This window comes from Eretmochelys imbricata, chromosome 6, assembly GCF_965152235.1.
Source record: "Eretmochelys imbricata isolate rEreImb1 chromosome 6, rEreImb1.hap1, whole genome shotgun sequence".
Lineage (NCBI taxonomy): Eukaryota > Metazoa > Chordata > Testudines > Cheloniidae > Eretmochelys > Eretmochelys imbricata.
In genome coordinates, this window is record NC_135577.1 from 18267970 (window position 1) to 18294422 (window position 26453).

General features: G+C 45.9%; 1 protein-coding gene across 1 annotated transcript in view; it reads left to right on the forward strand.

Annotated features, from left to right (window-relative positions):
- LOC144265517 (NACHT, LRR and PYD domains-containing protein 12-like) overlaps positions 1–26453 on the forward strand; it is a 192400-nt gene that overhangs the window by 33046 nt on the left and 132901 nt on the right. Inside the window, exons 2-4 of the mRNA XM_077818162.1 lie at positions 11786–12094; positions 20737–20775; positions 21562–23272. Of these exons, the coding sequence (XP_077674288.1) occupies positions 11806–12094; positions 20737–20775; positions 21562–23272 (2039 nt within the window). The 5' untranslated portion in view covers positions 11786–11805. The remainder of the gene's footprint in view (positions 1–11785; positions 12095–20736; positions 20776–21561; positions 23273–26453) is intronic.

Here is a 26453-nt window from a genome sequence, read left to right on the forward strand (position 1 = left end):
AAAGCAATCCAAATCACACAGAAGGCAATACAATATCCAAAGACTTCAATCCTCATTGCACCAAGAGAACTTCCAAATACTCCTCAGTGAAAAATTGGCCATATGCATACCTGGAAATGACAAAACAAATGTCAAAGAAGACTGGGAAACCATAAAACAGACCATCCACAAGGCTTGCATGAAATCTGCTGGCCTTGCTATCCGCCACCATCAGGACTGGTTTGACAACAACAACATTGAGATTACAGCCCTTTTGAACTGGCAAAAAACCAACCCCTATCAAGTCAGAAGCAGAGCTTTTTCCATCAGCTCAAAGCTGAAGTTCAAAGGAGGATCCAAGAAATCAAAAACAAATGGTGGGAGGACAAAGCAAAAGAAATCCAAACATTTGCTGACAGACATGGTATGTGGAGCTTTTTTTGAGAGACAAAGACCTTGTACGGACCATGCTCATGTGGCCTCTCTCCTCTGAGATCCGAAGATGATAGTACCCTTCTTAAAGATAATGAATCCATCAAAGAGCACTGGAAAGAACACTACCAAAAGCTTCTCAATCGAGAAAAGACTGACTGATGACTGACGACACCATGGACTCCATTCCTCAGCACCCAATCTGGGAAACTCTTGCCAACCCACTGACACCTGACGAGATCTGCAAAGAAATTAAACAAATGAAGGACAATAAAGCACCAGGTCATGATGGCATATCTTCTGAAGTACTGAATGTGGGGGGAGAAACATTGACTAACAAGCTTAATTTGCTGCTTCTTAACATCTGGCGCACTGAAGAAATCACAGCTGATTTACGTAATGCTGACATCATCACTGTTTTCAAAAAGGGAGACAGGACTGAGTTGACTGTGGCAACTATTGCCCTCCTCTCTATCGCTGGGAAGATTCTTGCTAGAATCTTACTGAATCGCCTGCTCCCCCTTGCAGAGGAAGTACTTCCAGAGTCCCAGTGTGGCTTCAGACCACCGCGAGGCATCACTGACATGATTTTCGCAGTCAGGCAGATCCAGGAAAAATGTCAAGAACAACACCAGGAGCTGTGTATGGCCTTTATTGATCTGATCAAAGCCTTCACCTCTGTCAACTGTAAGTCTCTGTGGAAAATCATGTCAAAGTTTGGCTGCCCAAGCAAATTTATCACCATTATTAGACTCCTCCATGATCAGATGACTGCCTCTATCCTGTGCCGTGGCTCTACCTCTGAGCCCTTCATCACCAAACTGGTATAAAACAAGGCTGCGTACTGACACCCACCCTTTTCTCCATTTTCTTAGCAGCTATGAAAATACTAATACAAGACTGTCTACCACAGGGCATTGGCATACAATATCAGACTGACAGCAACCTCTTCAACTTCTCTTGTCTCCGTGCCAGAACTAAGTAACATCAGCAACAATAACCGAACTCTAGTACGCAGATGACTGTGCTGTAGTCGCTCACTCAAAGGAGGATTTACAAACAGCCCTTAATTACTTCTCTGAAGCTTACAAAAGCCTAGGACTAACTCTGAACATCAGCAAAACAAAATTTCTCCACCAGCCAGTCCCCGGTCAATCATCAGACCCAGCAAGGAAGATCTACATTAACAAAGAGGAACTGGAAAGTGTAGATTACTTTGCCTACCTTGGAAGCCATCTCTCGCAGAGGGCAAACATAGATGTCAAGATTCAGCACAGAATCTGCTGCGCCAGCCTTGCCTTTGGCAGACTGTCTCATCAGGTGATCAACAACAACGACATCAGAACACATGCTAGACTTTTAGTTTATAAAGTGGGGGTAATCCCGACCCTCCTCTATGGCTGTGAAAAACCTGGAACGTCAGCACCAGCACTTTCTTTGGAAGATCCTCAATATAAAGTGGAAGGATCATTGCACTAATGCCAGTGTCCTCACAGAAGCTAATATCTTCAGCGTTGAGGCCCTGATTATCCAGCACCAGCTGAGGTGGAGCAAGCACTGTGTGCGCGGGCCTCATGTATGCTTACCAAAACAACTGCTGTACAGCCAACTTACCAAAGAAGAAAGGAAAAGGGGAGGCGAAAAGAAACGCTTTAAAGACACCCTCAAGATAAACATCAAGAGATGCGGCATTGACACCTCACACTGAGAGACAGCAGCCCAGGATAGGGATGACTTGTCAGAGAGGGAACGTCCACTTTTGAGGAAAACCTTACCCTGGCCAAAGCAAAATGCCAGAAAAGAAAGGAAAGACAACGGTCATGCAGCAATCATGGCCCAACCCTGTCTTCCACCTGCAATGTCTGCCAATGAGCTTGTGTCTCGACAATCGGACTCCTCAGTCACCTGAGGACCTGTGAAAAATAAAACGAGTGAAAGATCATCCTCGACCTCAAGGGATTACTGAAAATATACTACAATTAGTTGAAACTGTCTTCAGTGTTGCCATGAGTCTCATACAGCAGTAGTGTGGCTTGGTACACTTTTATTTTCAAGGAATTTAGAGAGCTCTTCATCTCCACTTTCTTTCCTTTCCAAAATTCCATAAAGAAACAGCAGCTCTCAGTTTGGGTAAGATTGTGGTGTGATGCTGGTAGACCAGATGCCAGCTCGCACTAAGGCTGTAAGCTTCAGCTGAGCACGACAAATTCATATCTAGAAACCAGTCCAGCTGTCATGCGTGTTAGTATTGTAAAAACAGATCTGAAGATTATATGAATGTGTTTAGCATTTATACTACCTGAAAACTAGTAGGATGTTGCATGGATTGTTCTTGCTCAGCTATACCCCATGTCATAAAGCCTTAGAAAACATTTGCATCAGAAACTTCTGTGACTATGTAACTCACCAAACAAGGAAAAGGCCTTGTGTAATGCAAATAATGGGTCATTGTGTGAGATGAAAGATCAAAGGGTTTAAAATGAATTCCTCCTTCCCCTCGCCCACCAGGAAGAAGAGACCTGCCTGTGAACTGTTGCTATCAGCTTGATTTCTGAGGAGCAAAGGTGTAAAAATGCCACACAAAGAAAAAAGCAAGGTCTCTTTGCTTTTTGGACTCTGACAGGATCAGAGATATTAAGACTGAAGCAGAGATCCCTTGATCTCTGGGTTTGCCCTGAAAGACATTTTGAATTAACAAATATCTCTACAACTTTGTTAACCCTAAAATATAGATGATAGCTCATCTGTGTGTATATGCCTGTGTTAGATGGTTTCCCCTTCACCCTCTCCCCTGATTCTTGTTACGGAGACAGAAAGCAGAAGTCCAAGGTGCAGGAAATGTGATATTTATTGGGGTTAGTTCCAAGCAAGCATATTCCAACGCCCTTCACACCAGTTGGGCTTATCTCTATACACCAACAGTTTTCCTCTTCCCCTCCCCCAGCTACAGTTCTATACTATATATATAAACCACACAATACTTAGATCTGAGATGCGCATTATCCTTCTACTTGGATAGAACCAAACCATTCAGAAAAATCACCACACCTGTTCATATCTGTCGCCAAATGTTCTAAAGGCTCCGCTATAGCTAAGCATTGCCTCTCTAAGTGGATTTCACAGTGCATATGCCTGTCTTATGACCTTCACAATAAACAACCACCTGCATCTATGAGGAGACACTCTACAGAAGCGCTCTCAACCGCCATTGCATTCCTCAGTAATGTTCCCATAACAGATATATGCCGGGCTGTCACCTGGGCGTCCTCTGATACATTTGCCCAACATTATCCCATCTTGCAGGATTCCACGGCAGACACCATTCTCGGATGTAAGGTCCTGTCCTTCTGCTCCAAAGCCCCAAGTTTCCAGCTAGGGGCTCTGCTTTATAGTCACCTACCGGGGAGCACCCATGTGGACATCACTCAAAAAAGAAGAAAGGTTTACTCACCTTGTACAGTAATTGAAGTTCTTGGAGATGTGTCCCCCAATGGGTACTCCTCTACCTGCTCTCCTCCCCTCTGCTTCGGAGCGTAACGTTTGGGCTCTGCGGCAGAGAAGGAACTGAGGGCAGTCAACCCTCACAGTGCTATATATACAACACGTGTACAGCACAGGGGAGGGGAGGTGCACATGTGCAGTCCGACCGGCACTGCTGTTGAAGATCTCCAACTTCAGATGCAAAGGCTCTGTCACACTTACAGTGGAGCACCCATGGGGACACGCATGTCGAGGAGCCTCAGTTACTGCACAAGCTGAGTAACCCTCTTATGAAAGTTTATCCCAATAGAAGGCAGCCAGGCAGAAGATAGTGACTACACCCTCATCAGATGTAGGAGGGTGGTGGAGTGTATCTTTGGAAGGCTGAAAGCCAGTTGAGATGCCTGCTCACTCACAATGACTGCTCAGTACCCTCCCTAGTGTTGCTTCTGTCACTGGTATCTGTTGCATTCTCCATAACATTTGTGAAAACAAAGGAGAGAGAATTAATCCTGCATGGGCAGCAGGGATAGAACCTTTGCAAGATCATAGAATATCAGGGTTGGAAGGGACCTCAGGAGCTCATCTAGTCCAACCCCCTGCTCAAAGCAGGACCAATCCCCAACTAAATCATCCCAGCCAGGGCTTTGTCAAGCCTGACCTTAAAAACTTCTAAGGAAGGAGATTCCACCACCTCCCTAGGTAACGCATTCCAGTGTTTCACCACCCTCCTAGTGAAAAAGTTTTTCCTAATATCCAACCTAAATCTCCCCCACTGCAATTTGAGACCATTACTCCTCGTTCTGTCATCTGCTACCACTGAGAACAGTCTAGATCCATCCTCTTTGAAACCCCCTTTCAGGTAGTTGAAAGCAGCTATCATATCCCCCCTCACTCTTATCTTCCACAGATTAAACAATCCCAGTTCCCTCGGCCTCTCCTCATAATTCATGTGTTCCAGTCCCCTAATCATTTTTGTTGCCTTCTGCTGGATGCTTTCCAATTTTTCCACATCCTTCTTGTAGTGCGGGGCCCAAAACTGGACACAGTACTCCAGATGAGGCCGCACCAATGTCGAATAGAGGGGAATGATCACGTCCCTCGATCTGCTGGCAATGCCCCTACTTATACATCCCAAAATGCCATTGGCCTTCTTGGCAACAACGGCACACTGTTGGCTCATATCCAGCGTCTCATCCACTGTAACCCCTAGGTCCTTTTCTGCAGAACTGCTGCCCAGCCATTCGGTCCCTAGTTTGTAGTGATGCATGGGATTCTTCTGTCCTAAGTGCAGGACTCTGCACTTGTCCTTGTTGAACCTCAGATTTCTTTTGGCCCAATCCTCTAATTTGTCTAGGGCCCTCGGTATCCTATCCCTATCCTCCAGCGTATCTACCTCTCCTCCTAGTTTAGTGTCATCTGCAAACTTGCTGAGGGTGCAATCCACACCATCCTCCAGATCATTAATGAAGATATTGAACAAAACCGGCCCGAGGACCAAACCTTGGGGCACTCCACTTGATACCGGCTGCCAACTAGACATGGAGCCATTGATCACTACCTGTTGAGCCCGACAATCTAGCCAGCTTTCTATCCACCTTATAGTCCATTCATCCATCCCATACTTCTTTAACTTACTGGCAAGAATACTGTGGAAGACCATGTCAAAAGCTTTGCTAAAGTCAAGGAACAACACGTCCACTGCTTTCCCCTCATGCACAGAGCCAGTTATCTCATCATAGAAGGCCATTAGATTAGTCAGGCATGACTTTCCCTTGGTGAATCCATGCTGACTGTTCCTGATCACTTTCCTGTCCTCTAAGTGCTTCAGAATTGATTCCTTGAGAATCTGCTCCATGATTTTTCCAGGGACTGAGGTGAGGCTGACTAGCCTGTAGTTTCCAGGATCCTCCTCCTTCCCTTTTTTTAAAGATGGGCACTACATTAGCCTTTTTCCAGTCATCCGGGACCTCCCCCGATTGCCATGAGTTTTCAAAGATAATGGCCAATGACTCTGCAATCACATCTGCCGACTCCTTTAGCACTCTCGGATGCAGCGCATCCGGCCCCATGGACTTGTGCTCATCCAGCTTTTCTAAATAGTCCTGAACCACTTCTTTCTCCACAGAGGGCTGTCACCTCCTCCCCATGCTGTGCTGCCCAATGCAGCAGTCTGGGAGCTGACCTTGTTTGTGAAGACAGAGGCAAAAAAAGCATTGAGTACATTAGCTTTTTCCACATCCTCTGTCACTAGGTTGTCTCCCTCATTCAGTGAGGGGCCCACACTTTCCTTGACCTTCTTCTTGTTGCTAACATACCTGAAGAAACCTTTCTTCTTACTCTTAACATCGCTTGCTAGCTGCAACTCCAGGTGTGATTTCGCCTTCCTGATTTCACTCCTGCATGCCCAAGCAATATTTTTATACTCTTCCCTGGTCATTTGTCTAATCTTCCACTTCTTGTAAGCTTCTTTTTTGTGTTTAAGATCAGCAAGGATTTCACTGTTAAGCCAAGCTGGTTGCCTGCCATATTTACTATTCTTTCTATGCATCGGGATGGTTTGTCCCTGTAACCTCAATAAGGATTCTTTAAAAATACAGCCAGCTCTCCTGGACTCCTTGGAAATGGCCTAACCTGATGATTACTTTAGATAAGCTATTACCAGCAGGACAGTGGGGTGGGAGGAGGTATTGTTTCATATTCTCTGTGTATATATAAAGTCTGCTGCAGTTTCCACGGTATGCATCCGATGAAGTGAGCTGTAGCTCACGAAAGCTCATGCTCAAATAAATTGGTTAGTCTCTAAGGTGCCACAAGTACTCCTTTTCTTTTTGCGAATACAGACTAACACGGCTGTTACTCTGAAACCTTACATACAATGCAACTCCCCCATCTTTTCTGCCCTGCCTGTCCTTCCTGAACAGTTTATATCCATCCATGACAGTACTCCAGTCTCTGTTATTCCAGTCACATCATAATTCCTTGACCGTGCCAGGACTTCCAGTTCTCCCTGCTTGTTTCCCAGGCTTCATGCATTTGTGTATAGGCACTTGAGATAACTTGCTGTTTGTCGTGCTTTCTTAGTATGAGGCAGGAGCCCTCCCCTTTCGCTCTCATTTCGTGGAACCCCCATCCCTAGGACAGTGCATCTCATGCCTTCCAATCGGCAGAGTCTCGTTCTGTTCCCTTCCCTCAGATGTATCATCTAGTCCACTCTCAGCATTAGTACCTGTGGAGAGAACATGAAAACGGTTACTTACCTGTATCTGCGTTGCTGGTACATGGACGCTCCCCTTTCTTCTTCTGGAGGTCACATGCTGCCAAATTTCTTCACTGTCCTCTTGTCCCCGCTGCGCAGCCTGCTCTGAATCTTCAGAACATTGTGCCTGTAGAAGCATATCCTGGCGTCTGTCCAGGAAATCTTCAGTTTCTCTTATGCAACGCAGGGTCGATACTTGTTTCTCCAGACCTTGAACCTTCTCTTCCAATATGGAGACGAGCTTGCACTTTGTACAGACAAAGTCGGTTCTGTCCTGTGGAAGAAAGACAAACATGGCACAGCCAGTGCAGGTCACAACAGCTGAATGCTCCCCATCCATATTACCTTCCTTCTACTAGCTTCTTCAGGAGTTGTAGTAACTACTCAGAGAAGCCGGCAAGATGTAAGCCTCAGTGGGCTCTCCCCGGGTGAACTCCCTCTGTTAGCCTCTCTGCTGTTTGCTGCTCACTGGCTTTTTATAACAGTCAGGCCCCCTCAAGGCTCACCTGGAACAAAGCACTCCCAATTCATACTTTTCAAACAACCAATCAAGCACACAGTCAAACTGTCCCCACAACAGACACTCACCAACACAGCCTCCCTAATGCAGCCCTTAGCGTACCTCCTGTCAGACAGATCCCAGGCAAACTCCCTCTGTTAGCCTCTCTGCTGTTCACCGCTATAAGATGCTTTATACTAGCCTGAAACCAGAGCTTGGGGCCTCAGTACTGGAAATGGGTAAGCACTGAAAATTAAAAATGTGCTGGGCTCTCATATGCTGGATTTGTATGAGGAGTGATTTGTACACTAATCACTTGCAATGTGGCAGGAAGAGAAGCCTGTGGTGGGGCCAGATACCCCAGCCAACCGGATATACCCTGCCAGCTGAGGGAAGTACTGGAGGGTTCCTCTGAAGCTGCTTTTGCTTTTCTGAGGGGGAGAGGGGATCCCTGAGCAGCTTCCAAGGGAAAGCAGGGTCCCCTGCTGATACCTCTGATTGTCATGAGGAGGGAAGCCCCAGCCTGCCAAGGAGGATGGGTGACAGCCCCTTTCAGCAGATAACACTAGTGTGGATAGCCCTGGGAAGTCAGGGCCACAGGATATGGATAGAGCCATGGTCCAGGGTTGGGAACAAGGCAGGAAGGGTAAATGTCATTGTGTGTCTACTTCCCTGGATTGCCCTGATCTGGTCCTGCCTGCTGCATCTGTCAGGGAAATTACCAGACCTTCAGCAGCCTACCCCATACTCAGTATTGACAGCTCTTGCAATTTTTTTGTGAGTCACAGGGATTTCGGTTGGGGCTGGAGCCTGTCTGGTGATGACAGGAGAAACTCAATCTCTACAATTAATTTGAGTTCTGCCATGGGGAAATCCCCCTGTGATTGGTTGCTCTGCCCCAGAAGGCCAACAAGTGGAGCAGTCAGCCAATCAGAGCTGCTTAGGAAGAGCTCTCTCCACTCCCAGCCCCTCCCTGCAGTAACTGGAAGCCATTCTCGTAGGAGGAGGGGGAGCAGAAAGAACGCATCAGCTTAGGGCTGTTGGGGTGGAAACTCCCATTTGCCTCCCATTAGGCCTCAACCTCTTGGTTCCCTTCCACAGCCTTCAGGGAGGCAGGAATCTATGCCAAAATAAATGCTGAACTCAGATATATACCAGTTCCTTTTTCTGGGGAGGAACAAAACCACATTTAGTAAGAGGGACCATTAACAGAGCCCTGTGAGAAAAATCACCCTATAATCCCAGCAGTAACACAATAATTTTATTAAGATAATGTTGAAGTAAAAAAGAAAACGGTACAGAGTTTAGGCATTGAAGTTTCTGGTTATCAGGGAATAAGGTACAGATTATCAAGTGGTGCGAAATTCAGTTTAAGAGCGGGTAGCATAAGGAATACATAATCTGCAATCTCCCCAGTTGGGGGTAAAAGTTTAACGGGTCAAAGTACAGACATTGAGCTATGCGGGTATGTTGTCCATATAATGGCTATGTTCAGGTGTGGAGTACAATGAGCGGATACGGTGATGTGGACGGATCTACCCTCATTTGGTGGGATTTAATGTTCAGTGGATTTATGGTTCCAGTTCATATGTTCCAATGGAAAAAGTCTCTCAGTCCCTTTCCCATAGTTGGTTCACGATGACGTACCGGCTCACACCTCCTGGTACTGTCAGTGGCCGGTGATGTGTTCGATGTAGATGTCCCTGGGCCATCGGATGGTGTCCGAGACCATGAGGTGCTGCATGAGCCGTGTGTAGCGTCGACTGATCCCACAGGTCCGCAGCACACGCTCGTTGCAGGGGTCCCAAGCGCCCAGGGCTCCGACGATCAGGGCATCCATCTGCACCTTGTAGCCCTTCCCTCTCAGGGTGTCAGCCAGGGGGGCGTATTTTTCCATCTTACGAGCTCGGGCTTCTCGGAAGGCCGGGGTCCTGTTCTCGAAGGAGACCGTGATGTCGACGAGGATGATCTTTTTCTGGGCCTCATCGGTGACTACCACGTCAGGTCGCAACTGGCTGTCAGTACCGGGAATGGCGCAGTTCACGGCGATCTCCCCCAGGCGTGGTGCGATGGTTTAACAACAAAATAACCCTTGTTTAACTGACACATAACCCAAGTTGTCCTCCAGCCTCAAACCCACTGATTGCTGATGCCTGGGTGCAGTGTGAGCTTAGGATGGTGAGTCCATCACAGACTCATGCCACTAAGAACTGTATGTTACGCTACACCACACTGTCATTTCTCATGTGGTCACACAATTGATCACATGGCAATCACTGCCATTCAGGAGAGAGAAATACTGGCTACAGTGTAACTTGTGATGTTGGACATTTTTGTTTCTCTGTGCAGATATTCTTTTTCCAATTAGGATATTACTACACCTAAAGCTGTATGTAAGCAGAGTCAGGATGCGCTCTACCCTGACATCTGGTAGTGAATTGTGGTGAGTTGTGGAAAAGGACTTCAGGGGCTGATCTCGTTTGCAAGGACACACCACCCTGCCTAGCATGATAGACCGCTGGCCCAAATGGTCACTTTGGCTGCTGTGGGATCCCCATTTTTTCTGTTATTGGGGCAGGAACAATAAAGTGTTGTTACCCTGATTATGTGAATCAAGGACAGTGGAACTGTTTTATGACAGAGGGACTCGCCATCAACTAAGTAGCACGCTCTAGACAAGGGCATGGGTTCCAAAACGCAGTGAATTGAGGGAGGTTGGGGATAGGCATTTGTAATTGAGGGTATGGGTTCTTTTGAGGCCCTAAAACACCACCATGGAATATCAAAGCTAATTTTGATTTCATTAGGAGCCTAGTTACAGGCTGCAGAGCTGAATTCACTTTGGGCAAATGGTGCAACAGTACCGAGGCTCCCCTACTACAAGCTGAAATCACTAAAGAGCTGAAATCACTGAGTACTGTGTTAAGTAGTGGTGGTGGGGGGGGGTGTGAAGATATATTGTGGAGCGGCTAGTGGAACAGAGCAGTTTGCAGGATGGCTGGAGCAGCTCATGGGACCATGTAAGGTGCCCCTTAACACCACACTGCCTCCCTCTTTCCATCAAGGCTGGGAGGTAAACTCTGCAGATAAACTTTTGAACTCTGGGGCTGCACTGATCAGGGACAGAGACTTTTGGGTTGTTGGACTTTGAGTGATTTTTCATTGCTGGACTCAAGAGACTTTTGGGGTTGTCATAAATATAAAGGGAAGAGTAACCACCTTTCTGTATACAGTGCTATAAAATCCCTCCTGGCCAGAGGCAAAATCCTTTCACCTGTAAAGGGTTAAGAAGCTAAGGTAACCTTGCTGGCACCTGACCCAAAATGACCAATGAGGGGACAAGCTACTTTCAAATGTGGAGCCGGGGGCTGATTGGGTTTTTTGGGTCTTAAAAATCCAAGAGGTTGTGCTCATCTTGTTTATTCTCAAGCCTCCCCAGGAAAGGGGGTGTAAGGACTTGGGGGGATATTTTGGGGAAGTAGGAACTCCAAGTGGTCCTTTCCCTGTTCTTTGTCTAAAACACTTAGTCGTGGCAGTGTTTTACCTAATCCAAGGGCAAAGACTTTGTGCCTTGGGGAATTTTTAACCTAAGCTGGTAGAAATAAGCTTAGGGGGTCTTTCATGCGGGTCCCCACACCTGTACCCTAGAGTTCAGAGTGGGGAAGAAACCTTAAGAGGGGTGTTGGACTTTTGGGACTTTGGGTGATTTTTTGCATTGCTGGACTTAAGACCCTAAGGGGAAAAGGACACTGCCAAACTTACTTGGGGGTGGGTCTTTTGCTCATGGTTTGTGTTATGAATCCTGTTGGTGGTGTTTCCCCAACATAATGCCGCATTGTTTCCCTCCTTTATTAAAACAATTTTGCTACACTCAGACTCTGTGCTTCTGAGAGGGGAAGTATTGCCTCTTATAGGCACCCGGGGGGTAGTATGTAATTGTCCCAGGTCACTGGGTGGGGGCTCGAACCGGTTTTGCATTGCGTTATTGAAACGGAACCCCTAGATGCTGAATCCGGCCCTTGTTGCTGCCAACTCAGACGGGCAGCAGGGTTACATGTATGTGTACTGAATCACCATCTCAACAACACCATGAGATTCATAAATAATTGACTTTTAATTCTCCACTTATTTTTCAGATTATTGGTAATATTCTGCGATGACTACAGACAAAAATATGAAAGAAATCCTTCTAGATACACTGGACAATCTCTCAGCGGAAAAGGAAGGAGATCTTGAAAGATTTAAATTCAGCTTAGCAAATGCTAACTATGAAAAAAAAACAATACCCAAAGGTCAGCTGCAGGAAGCTGACGATGGGTTGAAACTTGTAGACCTCTTGTGTGAATACTACAAGGAACAAGGTGCAGTGAATGTAGCTATATCGGTCCTTGAAAAGATCAATTGCAGAGATTCTGCTGATAAACTCAAGGAGGCAAGAAAGAAAGGTAAGAACACCTAATGTTCCTGCAACTTCTGAATCTCTCCCCCTTTTGAACATTCCCTGAAATGGGTGCAGGAGGAACAGCTACAGTCTAATTATTAAAACTGGTTGGAAAATGGATCTATCTCATAAAAATGTTTAGATTTTGAAATTTTGTTTCATCCCAAATTGAGACAGAAACTTAAACTTTTGAAGTTTTTCAAGAATTGAAATGTTCCAAAAAATGCTTCATTTTAAAAAATGTGAAATGTTTTCATTTTGACATTTCTATTTTTTTTATTAAATATAAATATAAGGTCTGGTCTACATTATAGCTGTAAATCGGTACGTCACTACGTCGCTCCGGGCAACGTGGTCATGCCGACCTAACCCCCATGTACACAGCCCTATGGCAGTGGTAGCCAACACAGCTACTGCCTCTCCGGAAGGCGGATTAACTAAGCTGATGGGAGAGCACTTCATTAAAGTGCTACAGTGGCACAGCATTGTAAGAGTAGGCATGCTCTGAAATGCAATACATTTTGAAAAGACAAGTCATTTCCCAATAAAAAATCAAAATGTTCTGTTACAAAAAAATGTTGAAACAGGATGTTTCATCAAAATGCTCTTTCAACAAAAAATTCACCAGAATGGACATGTTCCCACAGAATGTTTAAATTTTGACAAACTGACATTTTCCTACAGAAAAATGTTCCATTGGAAAATTTTCAGCCAGGTCTACTAATAACAGATTCAAAAGTCTGAGTGCCGGAATGCATCCGTTTAGATCAATGTATGGTGTTTCCTAGTGTCTGTGTGATTGGATGGCCTCTTTTCTTGCAGTAATTCTTACTGATATATCCACAGATTAGCTCCAAAGTAAATAAATAAAAACTCAAATATGGGTATTAAAAACCACAGAACAACACATCCAATACAGGTTAAATCTTACTCCACTGACAGGACAACTTCAATATATTCCCTTTTGTTGTTTTATTTCTTGCTGTATTTACCCAATCTCACAAAACTGCATGTAGCCCTCCCCCAAGACAAGAAGTGTAACCCACTACACAGGGAACAAAATACAACAATACAGACCCCAACGACTGAAACACCACATCCAAAATAACAACGTAACAAATGGTGTCCTGTCCTGGTGGTGACAGGGAAAAAAGGGCTCTAGGGAAGGAAAAGGGTTACGGTTAACTAATAAATGCTGCAACATGAATAATACAATACATTCCCCACCTCCTGCCATTCACTACTGCACCACAACCCCCAGCTCCCTCCCCGGCTCCTTACCCAGAGATTAGTGTAGCAGTACCACAAACATTGACCAGTTTAAAGAAAACGAAAGGGGACCTCTTACGATATTTTCACTCCTAGGTGGGGCAGGGCCCTCTCCTGGCACCTTGGATTGGAGTCCTGTGGAGGCTTCAGTTGGCTGGCACCGGTTTGGTTCTGTGCCTCCCTGCACACGGGTCTCCACAGGGCTGGAACTGTCTGACCGTGCGCTGTATCCCACAGCAGTTCAAAGACCCCCTTTGTGTGGAGTGGGAGTTAATCAGAGACTCCCTGAGCTGCTCAGTGTCTCCCCCAGCTCCTAATTCAGACAGCCCGAACTTGAAGCTAAAACCAGTCCCTTTGTCTCTGAGTCAGGCTGTCCCCTCCCACTGAGGGACTGAGTAGTCCTGGCTCATTACTGGCCCAGGAAACTGCCTCTATAAATCATTCCATACATCTCAAAACAGACTGAAAGGAATTTTACTGGACTATTCAGAAACATTCATCATTGTGGTGAGAATAAACTCTAGAATATAAATTTTCCTGCAAGTGGCCTGTGCCTGTTCTTGCTTGTGGGATTTAGATGCCTCTGCTGCAAGCTCTTGGAGTCTTAGCGAGAGGAGCATGAGCAGAGAAGAAATAGGGTGTTGCTATGCTGGAAGGCATTAATGGGTGCCATCAACTGATTGTTTGCTCTAGAGACAACTTCAGAGATTCTTCAAGCTGTTGCTGTGCTAACTAGATGGCAGGGACTTCATGTGTTTCCCTTTCTTGGGTTTCCAATTTCCCCAGAAATCAATAGGGTTCCTGCCATTGATGCGATGAGCATTCTCTGAAATTTTGGGATTGGCTGCTGTGACAGGGTCAGGCCAGATGGCTCCAGGAGAGTAACAGAAGGCAGATATATTAGCCCCAGGTTAAGTAGGTCCCTTTTCCCTGGGTAAGGTAACAAGGAAGGTTCCAGAACAATCAGGAACCTTCTGGAGACAATTAAGACTGACAGGCTGATTAGAACACTTGCAGCCAATCAAGAAGCTGCTAGAATCAATTAAGGCAGGCTAATCAGGGCACCTGTGTTTAAAAAGGAGCTCACTTCAGTTTGTGGTGCATGTGTGAGGAGCTGGGAGTGAGAATGCATACTGTTGGAGGACTGAGGAGTATAAGCATTATCAGACAACAGGAGGAAGGTCCTATGGTGAGAATAAAGAAGGGGTTGGGAGGAGGCCATGGGGAAGTAGCCCAGGGAGTTGTAGCTGTCGCACAGTTGTTCCAGGAGGCACTCTAGACAGCTGCATTCCACAGGGCCCTGGGCTGGAACCTGGAGTAGAGGGCGGGCCCGGGTTCCCCCCAAACCTCCCAACTCCTGGTCAGTCACAGGAGGCGTTGACTTGCACTGTTGGTTCATGAAAACGGCCAAACTGAGGGCTGCCGTGAAGCTCCAAGGTGAGCAAATCCACCAATAAGCGCAAGACCCACCAAGGTAGAGGAGGAACTTTGTCACACTGCCATGTTCAAAAATTATCACATTACATACACACAGAAGGACAGAGAAATGCCTTTGAATTGAGTGTAAGGCCTTTGCAATCTCGACTAGTAATATTCTACTACTGAGAAGTCCACTAAGAACTGCTGTCTTTCAAAATGGCTGCCATCTCCATCAGGACTGAAGTCCAAGCCCACAGTCAGGTGGCTATTTTGAGAAGGGCATCTATTTACCATTGTTCTCAGAGGGACTGAAGTCTCAGGCTGCGTTTAACAAATATGGGTGTTGGTCTCCCTCTCATTGGAAAGTGGGTTTTTTGGCAGCACTGCCACGACAGCACTTTCATGCCTCAAGTGTAGACAAAGCCCTAGAGAAGAATGTTCTGCACCAGCCTCTGCTGGCAGAAACTTTCAGTTATGAAAAAAGGAAAAAAATAGTCCAGAATATTTATTTTCAAATATTACTTATTGCACTAGATTTACTCAACAGAGGAGAGAGTAAGGGGAAAACAGAGCTGTGTGTGGAAGGATACAAGAGGGGGAAATGAGAGAGAGAGAGAGTGTGTGTGTGTGTGAGAGAGAGAGAGAGAGAGAGAGAGAGAAGGGAAATGTGGGGTGCAGGAGGAAGGGTGAAACTGGAGCAAGTTTGTGCAAGGGACTATGGAGGACAGAAAGGAAGAGGGATTTGGAGTACGCATGCAGGGGATGTAGGGTGGTGAAAGAGGCAGGGAACTTTTGGCACAGTTTTGTGTGAATCTGGTGATGCAAAGCATTTGCTAACCTAGTCTGACTGGACCATGTGCTCTGAGTGTGGAGTAGGGCAGCCAGAGTATGCCATTGAACCTGGCCTTAAAAATTAAATTAAAAAAGAATGTAAGGTTGATACTTCCTGTCTTCAGATTGGAGGGAGAGGATGGGAGGGATGAAGACACTAGTGCGCATGAGAGCAGAGAGGGTGACAACAGTGAGAGGGAAGGGGGAGCTAGTTTTTTAAAAAGAAATTCCACAATATGCCACCCCCAAACTTGGGCTAGTAGCAGGATTTGAACTCTGTCTCTATAAATCCCGAGCTCAGCTGGGACCTCATCATTTGAGCTATACTCAGAAATAGTTTTTAGCTTTTGTCAAGGCTGAAGTATCAATACGTTACTCTCTTGAGCTGCCTACCTGTGGGGAAAAAAGGTCTGTTTAAAAAAATTCTGTCCTGCTTTATTACATATAAAGAAGGCTTGAGCGTTTAAAGTGTTTTTTGTTCAACTCAAGCTTCTGATATACAGTTGCAAGAAAAGATATTTTCAGAACTAATGCCCCTTTAATTATAGGACTGAGAAAGCTTCCAAACCACTTATCTGGGCTTGCAGTGAGACCCCTGCCAAAATTGGGGATGACTAAATGCAGCAGTATTGAAATTTCTAATTTTTTTTAAGAAGAAAACCCCCACTTTGTTTTGTTTTGTTCTTTGGTGGGTTGCTTCCAACCCTTTCAGATTGTTTGTTTGTTTGTTTTTTATAATAATACCCAGCTCTAATATAGGGCTTTTAATTAGCAGATCTCAGTGCTCATATATCATTAAGAAAGACACTATGGCTATGTCTACATAGAAATGTAAGCCTAGGGTTCGTGGGATTTGAATCAGCTGACCCATGTCAGGAAACCCTGGGTTTGAGCACCTACACTGCATTTTAACTCTAGGTTAAGGATTTTCTGACCTGTGCTTGAACCTAGGACTCTGGCACCCACACTGCAGTGCACAGACCTGAGTCAAAGTAACCCTATCCCAGAGTGCCTGGTGCCCCCCCCATCCCAGAGTCAGCACTCTAGCCCTACAAATACGTTCCATTGTGGGGGAAAACTAATGCCCACCCTATCTGTTAACTGTAATGGTGCTGTTGATGGGATTCAGGTGCCCATAAGGACACATGAGTACATCAGCTGCATAATTCGCACCTTTGGCAGCTGTCTCAGTAGAATGACTGCAGTTTGTGAAGGCTTGATACTGAACTACCATCTAATCTGAGAACTGGGCTCTCCACCTCTAGGCTGAGTCACACTGGCAGGAAAATGCCCATGCGCTCCTGTTCTGTGGATAATTATGATGTCAGTCTCCAGGGCAGCCAAACTATTAAATGAAACTTTGCAATTCTTAATTTTTAAAAATGGGCTATTCAATGAAGCTGTTTTTGTTTGGGTTTTTTAATTTTAGTCTGTTTTGAAGTTTGACATAAAATGACGGTATCAGAGGAAAAACACCCCCCCACCCCAGGCTGGCTGCTGCCGGCTACGGACTGCTGCAGTGTTTCCCCAGGGCTTGGGGTGAAGTGTGCTCCCCCCAAGGATCCCTTATCCCTGCCCCCACCGCACCCCGGGAGGCAGAGATAAAGGATCCCTGGAGTTTGTGGGGAGGTTTTGGGACTGCTCCCACTCATTGCCCTCACAGTGCACGCTGCCCAGGCATCTCTAAACATGCAGCCCCAGGGAGGGCAGGAGGGGCCTGGGAGCAAGGGTCAGAGAGTAGAGTGGGACCAAGTGGCTGCCCTGCAGGGAAGGGATAAAGCCGAACATCCTGGCAGCTGGGAGCCGTCTCCCACCTCTCAGCTTTGTTCCTGGCAAGCTCTGCACAGCAGCAAGGAAGAGCTGGTGCCAAAGCCGCTGCCACCACCATAGGAGTGTGATGGGGTGCACTAGGCCCAGAGGCCCCCTGCTGGCGGCCTCAGGATCCTGCCACTCTTGTCCCAGGAAAGGAGTAGTAGAGGAGCCCCCCAAGCAGCCTAGAGTGGCTTCAAGGGACACAGCCAATCAAGGCACAGGAAGGCCATCTAAAAAGGACCTGCAAAGCCAGAGACAGGCAGTTCCTTGCTGGAGCCAGAGGACTGGCCAAAGGGAACTGCAGCACCATGGACAGATCCGTGCCAGCTGGGACTGGGGGAGCGAGAGAGCTCCTGGCTGGCTGCTGGCCCTGAACACAGAAGAGCCCTGAGCTAAGGGTGAAGCACTGGTGAAGGCTGGGGCTGTGGGAAAGTGATCTAAGGAACTGAAAGCAGCTTAGTTAAACGGACACAGCGACATGTGGCAGCTATTCTTAGGGTCGCTAGGCTGGGACTTGGAGTAGTGGGTGGACTTGGATGCCCCCCATAGGCCACTGGGAAAGTGGCTTATAATTGGACAGCCATAACTCTCAAGAAGGGGATCTGAATTACGTAGTGGCCTGGCTGAAGAGCTGGGGCCAGCAGGGCGCACAGAGGATGTATCTATTGCTGGCAGGGAGGAGCCCTGGGGCTACAGCCTGATACCAGGACTGGAGCTATTTAAAGACTGAAGATGCACCCGACCAGAAGGGGCACTCGTGAGAGGTCAGTGCCAGGCCGTTACAAGGAGGCTGCGGGGAAGGTTTGTGGCTGGTTCCCACTTACCATCCTGACCGTGCCACAGCTGGGGCACCCCTGCACATGCAGCCCCAGGGGGCTCGAGAGCAAGGGCCAGAGAGCACAGTGGGAACAAGCGACAGCCATGCAGCAAGGAGGAGCTGGAGCTGCTACCACTGAGGGAGGCAGTGGGGGAATTTGGGGGGCTGACTCCCACTCAGTCCCCTGACAGTGCGTGCAGCCCAGGCAGCCCTGCACATGCAGCCCCAGAGGGGCTGGGGGCAAGGGCCAGAGAGTGGAGTAGGGACCAAGTGGCTGCCCTGCAGGGAGGGGGAGCAGCAGGGCTCCTGGCTCAGCATGGCCAGGAGAGGGAAGACTCCCAACATCCCAGTGGCTGGAAGCTGCCTCCTGTCTGGCAGCTTTGCCCCTTGGTTCGGGGAAGCTCTGTGCAGCAGCGAGGAGGAGCCAGAGGAGGAGCTGCTGCCACTGGGAGAGGAGCAGGGATCATGTTAGGCCAGGCAGTAATGGAGCTTCTGGCTGCTGGGCTGGCTGCCTGCAGCGCTGCTCCTCTGCCACCAGGATCTCTGGGATACACCCAGAGGGCTTCCAGGACCCAAGTCAAGCCAGGGCTATGTGCACACAGGAAAGCAATAGGGCCTGGATCCTAGGTCCCAGCTTAACACGGGCTCAAACCCTCCAGCCCTGCAAGGTCCTGGGACCCTAGATCTGAGGCCTAGGTTAGCACAATTGGTGCATGGACACAAGGGGGGTTAGACTGAGCCCAGGCTTACATTGCTGTGTAGACATACTGTACATGGCTACTCCAGTGGTTTTAAAAAAAAGAGTATTACTTCTGGTGGACGTTTTGAACAAGTCACTGAACCAGTGTCGCCAAAGAAATTCTCTTTGCCTGCCTCAACCCTGGGTTTACTAGGGAGCTTATTACTGCAGAGAACCCTGAACGAATGACTTAGAATCATAGAATATAAGGGTTGGAAGGGACCTCAGGAGGTCATCTAGTCCAACCCCCTGCTCAAAGCAGGACCAATCCCAAAAAACGCAGAGAAAATGTTAGTTTAAAGGAAATTCTGCTTTAACGTTACTGCTTAAACCACTTTCTTCCACTGAGTGTGCACATTTAAATCATGTATTGAGATGAAAAATCCATTTCAAAGGTTTTGGTACAAGTCTAATGGCTTGTCTACACTACACCACTGTTTAGACTATGGGATGTGAATAGCAGTGTGCACCAAAGTGCTGCACTGTAATTCCCCAGTTGGTTGCTGTGGGTGTGAACTGAAAGGTTCCTTCTTAGCATTAGTATAGTCCTGTTTGAAGAGGACAGTGTAGTTTCAATCCAGCAAAGCACTAAGCACATGTTTAAATTCAGTGAGACTTCGCACACGCTTAAATCTTTGCAGGATTTGTGTCTAAGGCTATGCTGGATTGGGGGTCAAGCAGATATCAAAATCAAGCCTTAAATGAGCATTTGTTATTATTTTCCTTTGACTTTTGTGTATTTTTTACATACATGCAGTTTTTTAAAACAGTTTAGAAGATATTTATGCAGGTGAGCCTCTCTAATTTACAAACCATGTACTCTTTAATAGGCCACTTAAATGTCCCATTTAAATTATGATTTCCTGTGGAAAGCTGTAGTGTCCTATGTGTTAACATTTTATAAAATGTATAAATATCAAGGAATAAAGAAGAAGGGTTGGGATAAGGTATTGGGGTATCCACATTTTATGAACTGTTCTTGGAGTATTGATTTTTTGCTTAACATTTAGTTGGATTTGATTTTTCTAAAGTTAATATGATCTTGTACAGTATGTAAAAAAAGAAGTATAATGTACATGCACAACACCAGCAATGACCGCACCACACCTTTAAGTAAGGGAAGCATTGGCCAGGCTTGCTGCTGGAAGGTAGCAGTGCTTTATGCGGGGGGAAGGTCAGAAAGGGCTGCAAAAAGGTAGAAAAAGCTTTGTGATGCTGACTCGCCCCCCGGGGAATGTAAGGGGCAGAAGGCTTTAACGGTGCAAGGCCTGGCGTTGGAAGCCCTTTCTCCATGCAGTAGACAAGGCAGTACCCACCCTTCCTCTCCTGGAGGTGTAAATATCAGGTTTGGTTAGGACCTGCTGTGGGCATTGCGCTAGTCACTCCTTTTTTAGGGGGGCTGGGAAGGAATTTTTCCCTTACCACCATATTGGCTTCACGGGAGTGAGCGTGGGTTTTTTTGCCTTCTCCACAGCCAGTGTCAGGGAAGACCTATTATGATGAGCACAAAAGGTGGTAGGCTATGGTGGTAGGTCGCAACTTATTGTGTAAGTGTGGGCTGGATGTCCAGTGTAGGTACTCCATAGGGAAGGCATCCAGTGACCATATAAATGGCCAGGTAAAGGACTTAAAAGGAGGTGCTGGTTAAAGGAACAGAAAGGGGGCAGTTGGGGCTCCTATGACTTGTCCTAATGTCCTGAACTGTGTGATACTCTGCGATTTCTGTTGCACTAACATTCATGTGAAATTTCTCTTTCAGCTTTGGGTCCTCAGCAAACACCTGAAACATCAGCAAATGGTATGTGACATTCAATAAGGAATTGCATTGCATAGTTACCAGTGATTACCAGAAATAGGCTAGGTCAGCCAGACATTGGATTTACTTGCAGAAATAATAAGTAACCCCTCAGAGCGCAGTCTCGTCAGATCACACCGGTTACGCAGGGTTGGATGGGGGATGAGGAAATGCATGGGGAGATCTCCAGGAAAGAATCAGGGGCTGCAGAACATGGTGCTGGTGAGTAGGTGGAGCTCTTGTCTCAGGCAGTACTGACCCCGTGCAGCAGCATGATGCTGGAAGGCCCTCTCCTGCTAGGGACGCCATCTTTTAAATGAGGTGAAATAACTAGAGGTCAACATTTGTGGTCACTGAAAGTGCTGTGGGACTTTTTTAAACCTCTGAGCCCTGGACAAATTTTAAGTTATATTTAGTTCTGTTCTTTGCACCTAAATTCCCACTACTGTTTCAGTTATACCTGTCATTCTCCATCACTTTGTTACAGAGTGCCATTGTGCACTGTTAAACACCTGACAGGTTTCATCCTAGATATAGCTACATTTCAGTAACTGATGAAGTGATTCTTATATATATAAATGCAGAGAGGGCCTGAGCCTACGCTTTTTTTCTCATATGACTAATTTCAGTGGGGCCACTGATGTGAGTAAGGACTGGGCCCAGAGTTAATTTATATCAGGATACCTTATGATGAAACATGCACTATAAACTTACTGAAACAGTATTCTTGTTTAAATGGCGTTATTGTAGCATTACAGTAATATCTAATGCTTCATGTCACTAACTCAGCTTACAGGGTGAAGTACAGAGAACATATACGAAACAAATACAGCGCAATAAAAGACATGAACGCTCATCTTGGTGAGAATGTGAAGCTAAACAGCAGATACACAAAGCTGATCATTGTAAAGGAACATCGTCACAAAAATCAGAGAGAAAATGAAATAATGGCCTCGGGACGGAGACATGAAGAAATCATATCTAACTACGCTAGTTCCATCACCATAGGCCATTTATTTGAACTTGATGAAGATGGACAATTACCACAAATTGTCCTGTTGCTGGGACCTGCAGGAATTGGAAAAACACTGACCGCAATAAAGATCATGTTGGACTGGGCAAATGGAGAACTGTATCAGAGCAGGTTTGATTATGTTTTCTACATAAATTGTAGGGAACTTAACTTTGTCAGTGAGCAGGGAAGTATTGAAGATTTGATCTTCAAGAACTGTGCTGATCAAAATGCACCAACTAAAGAGATTTTGATGAATCCAGAGAAACTCCTGTTCATAATTGACGGTTTTGATGAACTGAGATTTTCCTTTAATCAGTCAGAAAGTAATTTCTCCTCTGATCCCTGTGAGAAGCAGCCAGTGGAAATTGTACTGAGCAGTTTATTTAGGAAAAAAGTGCTTCACAAATCCTACTTAATAATTACTACAAGGCCAACAGCTCTGGAGAAACTCAAGCAGTGTTTGGAAGATGGACATTGTGCAGAACGTTATGCAGAGATTCTGGGGTTTTCTGAAAATGCGAGAGAAGAATATTTTCACAAGTTCTTTAGGAATGAAGAACAAGCAATACAAGCCTATAACTTTGTAGAAGACCATGAAATGCTCTTCACCATGTGCTTTATTCCCATTGTGTGTTGGATCATCTGCACTGTTCTGAAACAACAGATGGAAGCAGGTGAAGATCTTGCACAAACTTCAAGAACAGTCACTGATGTCTACGTGCTCTATCTCTCCAGTCTGATGAAAGGTCACAGCAGTAATTCAAAGCAACAGATACGAATGAACTTGAAGGGACTTTGTTCCTTGGCTGCAGATGGAGTAAGGAGGCAGAAAATACTCTTTGAGGAAGATGAAATCAAGCAGCATGGCTTAGATACAGCTGACTCTCTCTTTCTGAATGAGAACATGTTTCAGAAAGACCTTGACTGTGAACATGTCTACAGCTTCATTCACTTGAGTTTTCAAGAATTTTTTGCAGCTTTATCTTGTGTGTTGCAGAAAGAAGAAACAACAGTGGAAGATTCAGAAACTATTTTGAAAAATGTCAAGATGTTGTTGAAAAGGGATACAAACAATGGGAATTCTTCCACATTAACAGTGCGATTCCTGTTTGGTCTTTTAAATGATGAGAGAAAGGAGGAGAGGGAGAAAATGCTTAGCTGTAAAATTTCACCACTAATTAAAGACACTTTAGTAAAGTGGGTTGAAGAAAAACCCACTGTGTCATTGTTCAATTATGTTGGTAAGAAGATGACTTCCTATCTTGAGGCGTTTCACTGTTTGTATGAAATTCAAGAAAAAAAAATTGTGCAGAGTGCAATGAATCGTTACACTCGGCTAATATTAACTGAGCATAACTTTACCAAAATGGATGAAATTGTTCTTTCATTCTGTATAAAGCATTGCTGTAAACTGGAGTCACTTTGTCTAAGACAGTGTTCCTTTCAAGATGAAGATATGCCAAGACCGTGCAAGCAGCCACATCGGTGAGTGTTGTCTGAGCTCCAAAAACACCTACATAATTTAAGTAGTAAAACATACATTATTTTTTAAATGTTGATTCCCCCCACCCTAGATTTTCGTAGCTCACAAATGGCTGAATGACCCACCATAAAAGTGACAGAATTTTAGGACTGTGGCAGGACCACTCCCCAGTCACCCAAAATCTTAAAAGCATAGAAATAAGAAGTTAAGGGGAAAGACTTGTGCACTCCTTTCCACCTTCTTGTTGCCTACACACTGTCAATAACATACTACAGTGCTCCATTTGGCTTTCATCTTCATCTCCAACAGCTACCAAAAGCAATATGTACCCCAACTTCATCACACTTACACTCCAGTGCAAAACCTTATGGAGTGCTAGAGTGTGAAGCTGGAGGGAAGGAGAGATGAAGATGTGGATGGCTGTGATCTTTTTAGAGTTGGAGTGGGTGTTTCAGAGTCAGCAAGAGAAGGGGAGGAGAAAGGAGAGGAGTGGGCATGAGGTTAGACAGGATGGCAGCAGAGGGGCCAAGGTGGTGGAGGGGATGACTGTAGGAGGTAGACAGGGTGAGGATGGAGGGAAGGCCCAGGTTAGGGCAGATATGGTCAGAGGTCAGGAGGAGGTTACAGTTGGGGGACCTATATTTATTTGTGCTGGTGGGAGGAGAGGGGAGATTGTGATGGAGTAGGTAGAGTAGGTGGGAATTGTCGAGGGGTGAGGGAAAACAAGAAACGGGAAATAAGGTAGAGGGAGTGGAGAGGAGGAGCCACAGCTGCTCTGATGCAGAAGTGGGGGTGTGATGAGAACCATGGGTGATTGACAAGATTATGAACAGCAACAACAAAAACTCAAACAAAAAAAAAGAATTTCGTTACAAAGTTCTAACACGTCTCTACAGAGCTCGTGCAAACTGAGATTTTTTTCAAGGTCTTATAGCTTGGCCATATTTTATGTGGATTTTCATGCGACAGGGAAGCACATTTTGCTGTTCCCAAGGACCACCCTCCTGCCAAATTTAAAGTCCCTGCACCAAAACATGGGGGAGCTAGAGCCTCTCAGGGAAAAGGTTGCAAGAATTGTTTTTAACATGGGCAGAACAACCTAGTTCTCAGAAAAGGCTGAACCATTTTAGTGGCAACTTTCACAGTATTCAGCCCGGTGGAAACACCAGGCATGGAAAACTTCAGTCCAAATGGTTAAAACTTGGCAAAGTTATAAGCAACTGAAAACAGGGACGTTTCCAGCAATCGTAATAATAGGAATTGCTACCAGCTCTGCCTATAATAATCTTTCTAGAAGCTCTGTCTGTTATAATGTATAGATATGGTGCCTTGCACTCTGGGATCCTAATCCTGGCTGGGACCTCCAGGGGCTACTGTACTGCAAATAATCAATGATAATCACTTTGGTTCTGTGCACTAGATCCCACCTAGGGGAATCCAGTGAATTGTTTTAACTTTCTTCTTTTTGTTGTTTCACTGACTGGAGAGTGGTAAAAAAAAAAAAAAATTACTTTTTGACCTACGGTGAAGATCTCTATTTTTAGAGTGTCCTAATCCAGGAATCTGTTGTCCAATTTACTTGAAATTTGATAGAAAAATTCAACCTCTACCACAAACCTAACCAGACTACTCAGCTGGTGTTTGGCACCCACTTCCCCTTTGGGGAAGGAATATTTAAGTTGTTCAGGGTAAATGTTGGATCTCCAATGTGGCTTAAGCCCTAGTAATGTGCCAGAGACAGTAATTTGCACATAGGCAGTGGGTCTGGGGCTCTTTCCAAGCCAGAGTGTTTGCAGGCAGCCTGATGTGTAACTCAGTTTTGTTTTTCCTAGTTTTCAGATTGTGACGGGTCATATAGGCACCACCCTGGCAAGGAGGAGATTAATGAGGGCCTGTGGATCCTGTTAGTCTCACCCTATTACAGCTGCAGCAGATGTTAGGTGTGGAGCTTGGAGTTAAAAGGAGACAGCCTAGCTCTGTTGGGTGCTGTCCAGGAAGTAGATCAGAGCCCTGCTTCCCTCTGTGAGGGAAGCCTGTTTACACCCAGGAGTCTGAGGTAGCTTTCCAGTTGGACGAGCCTCAAAGTGGATGGGACGACTGCCGACTGGGCCCTGGGGGACTGACGAAAGGACTGGCTATTGGAGACAGGCTCAGAGTAAAAGGGCGGGGTCCTGCTGTGGGGCGGCCCTATTAAGAGTTTTTGGTTTTCTTATTTTGGGACTTTAATACCTCGGAAGGCGAGAACTGAAGAGTGGCTTAGCCAGAGGGCTAAAGCACCACTGCCCTGGACCTCCCAAGAGGCAGTGGCTGATCATTGTAGGCCCTGAGGCAGGGTGCATCATGTTCTGGCAGGCCATGAGGCTGCTGTGGAGCAAACCCTGTCACACAGAAGATGAAGTGACGCCACTCTCCACACTTTACAAGGGTACAAGGCAGAGCTGGGCAAGCTTAACTCTACATTAAAAAACTTCTAGACAGCTAATATCAGTTATACACAGGTACTGTTTGTGGAGCATTTTATAGCATTTTAATCATAACCATAAATCTGTGCACCAAGCCAAATGTGCCAACATATCTGCCACTGCCAAAATGCCACCACTAAACTTGAGGGATTTTTTCATCAAATGCCACTGTAGTATGGGGGCAAACTTCCCAAGGCTCAGAAAAAGAAACTCAGGATTTCAAACCTCACCTCTTCTAAGTGCTGCTTGTATCCCTATGCAATTCACTACCCTTTTCATTGACCAAGGTCATGAGCCCCAACCTTACAAGGCAGTTCCCAAAGACCTGCTGAACACACCCAGTTGTTTAAAGAAACTGGCAGAGAGATTATGCAGGGTCACTGCTGGGACAGACCTCAGCTCTTTCACATAACAAACCCCAATTCTATCCGCTGAAGCATACTGCTTTTCAGGTTTGCTACAGAAGCAAAACTTGTGTAAACGCCTATAAACTACATTCCTCTCCCCAAGCCATGGATAGAATCCAAGGTTCCTGATCAACAATATTCTACTGCTGATTAGTAAATACTTGAGGAACCCTCTGTGAAAGTGTTTGTCAAGACCTCCTCCAGTGGCTGGTTTACAAGAGTGCTAGCAATTACTCCTGTATTCTTACTCCTAGTGGTTGGACTTTGGCGCCAGGAACTGGAGCTAGGGTCAGAGATGGAGTCAGAGGATGAAT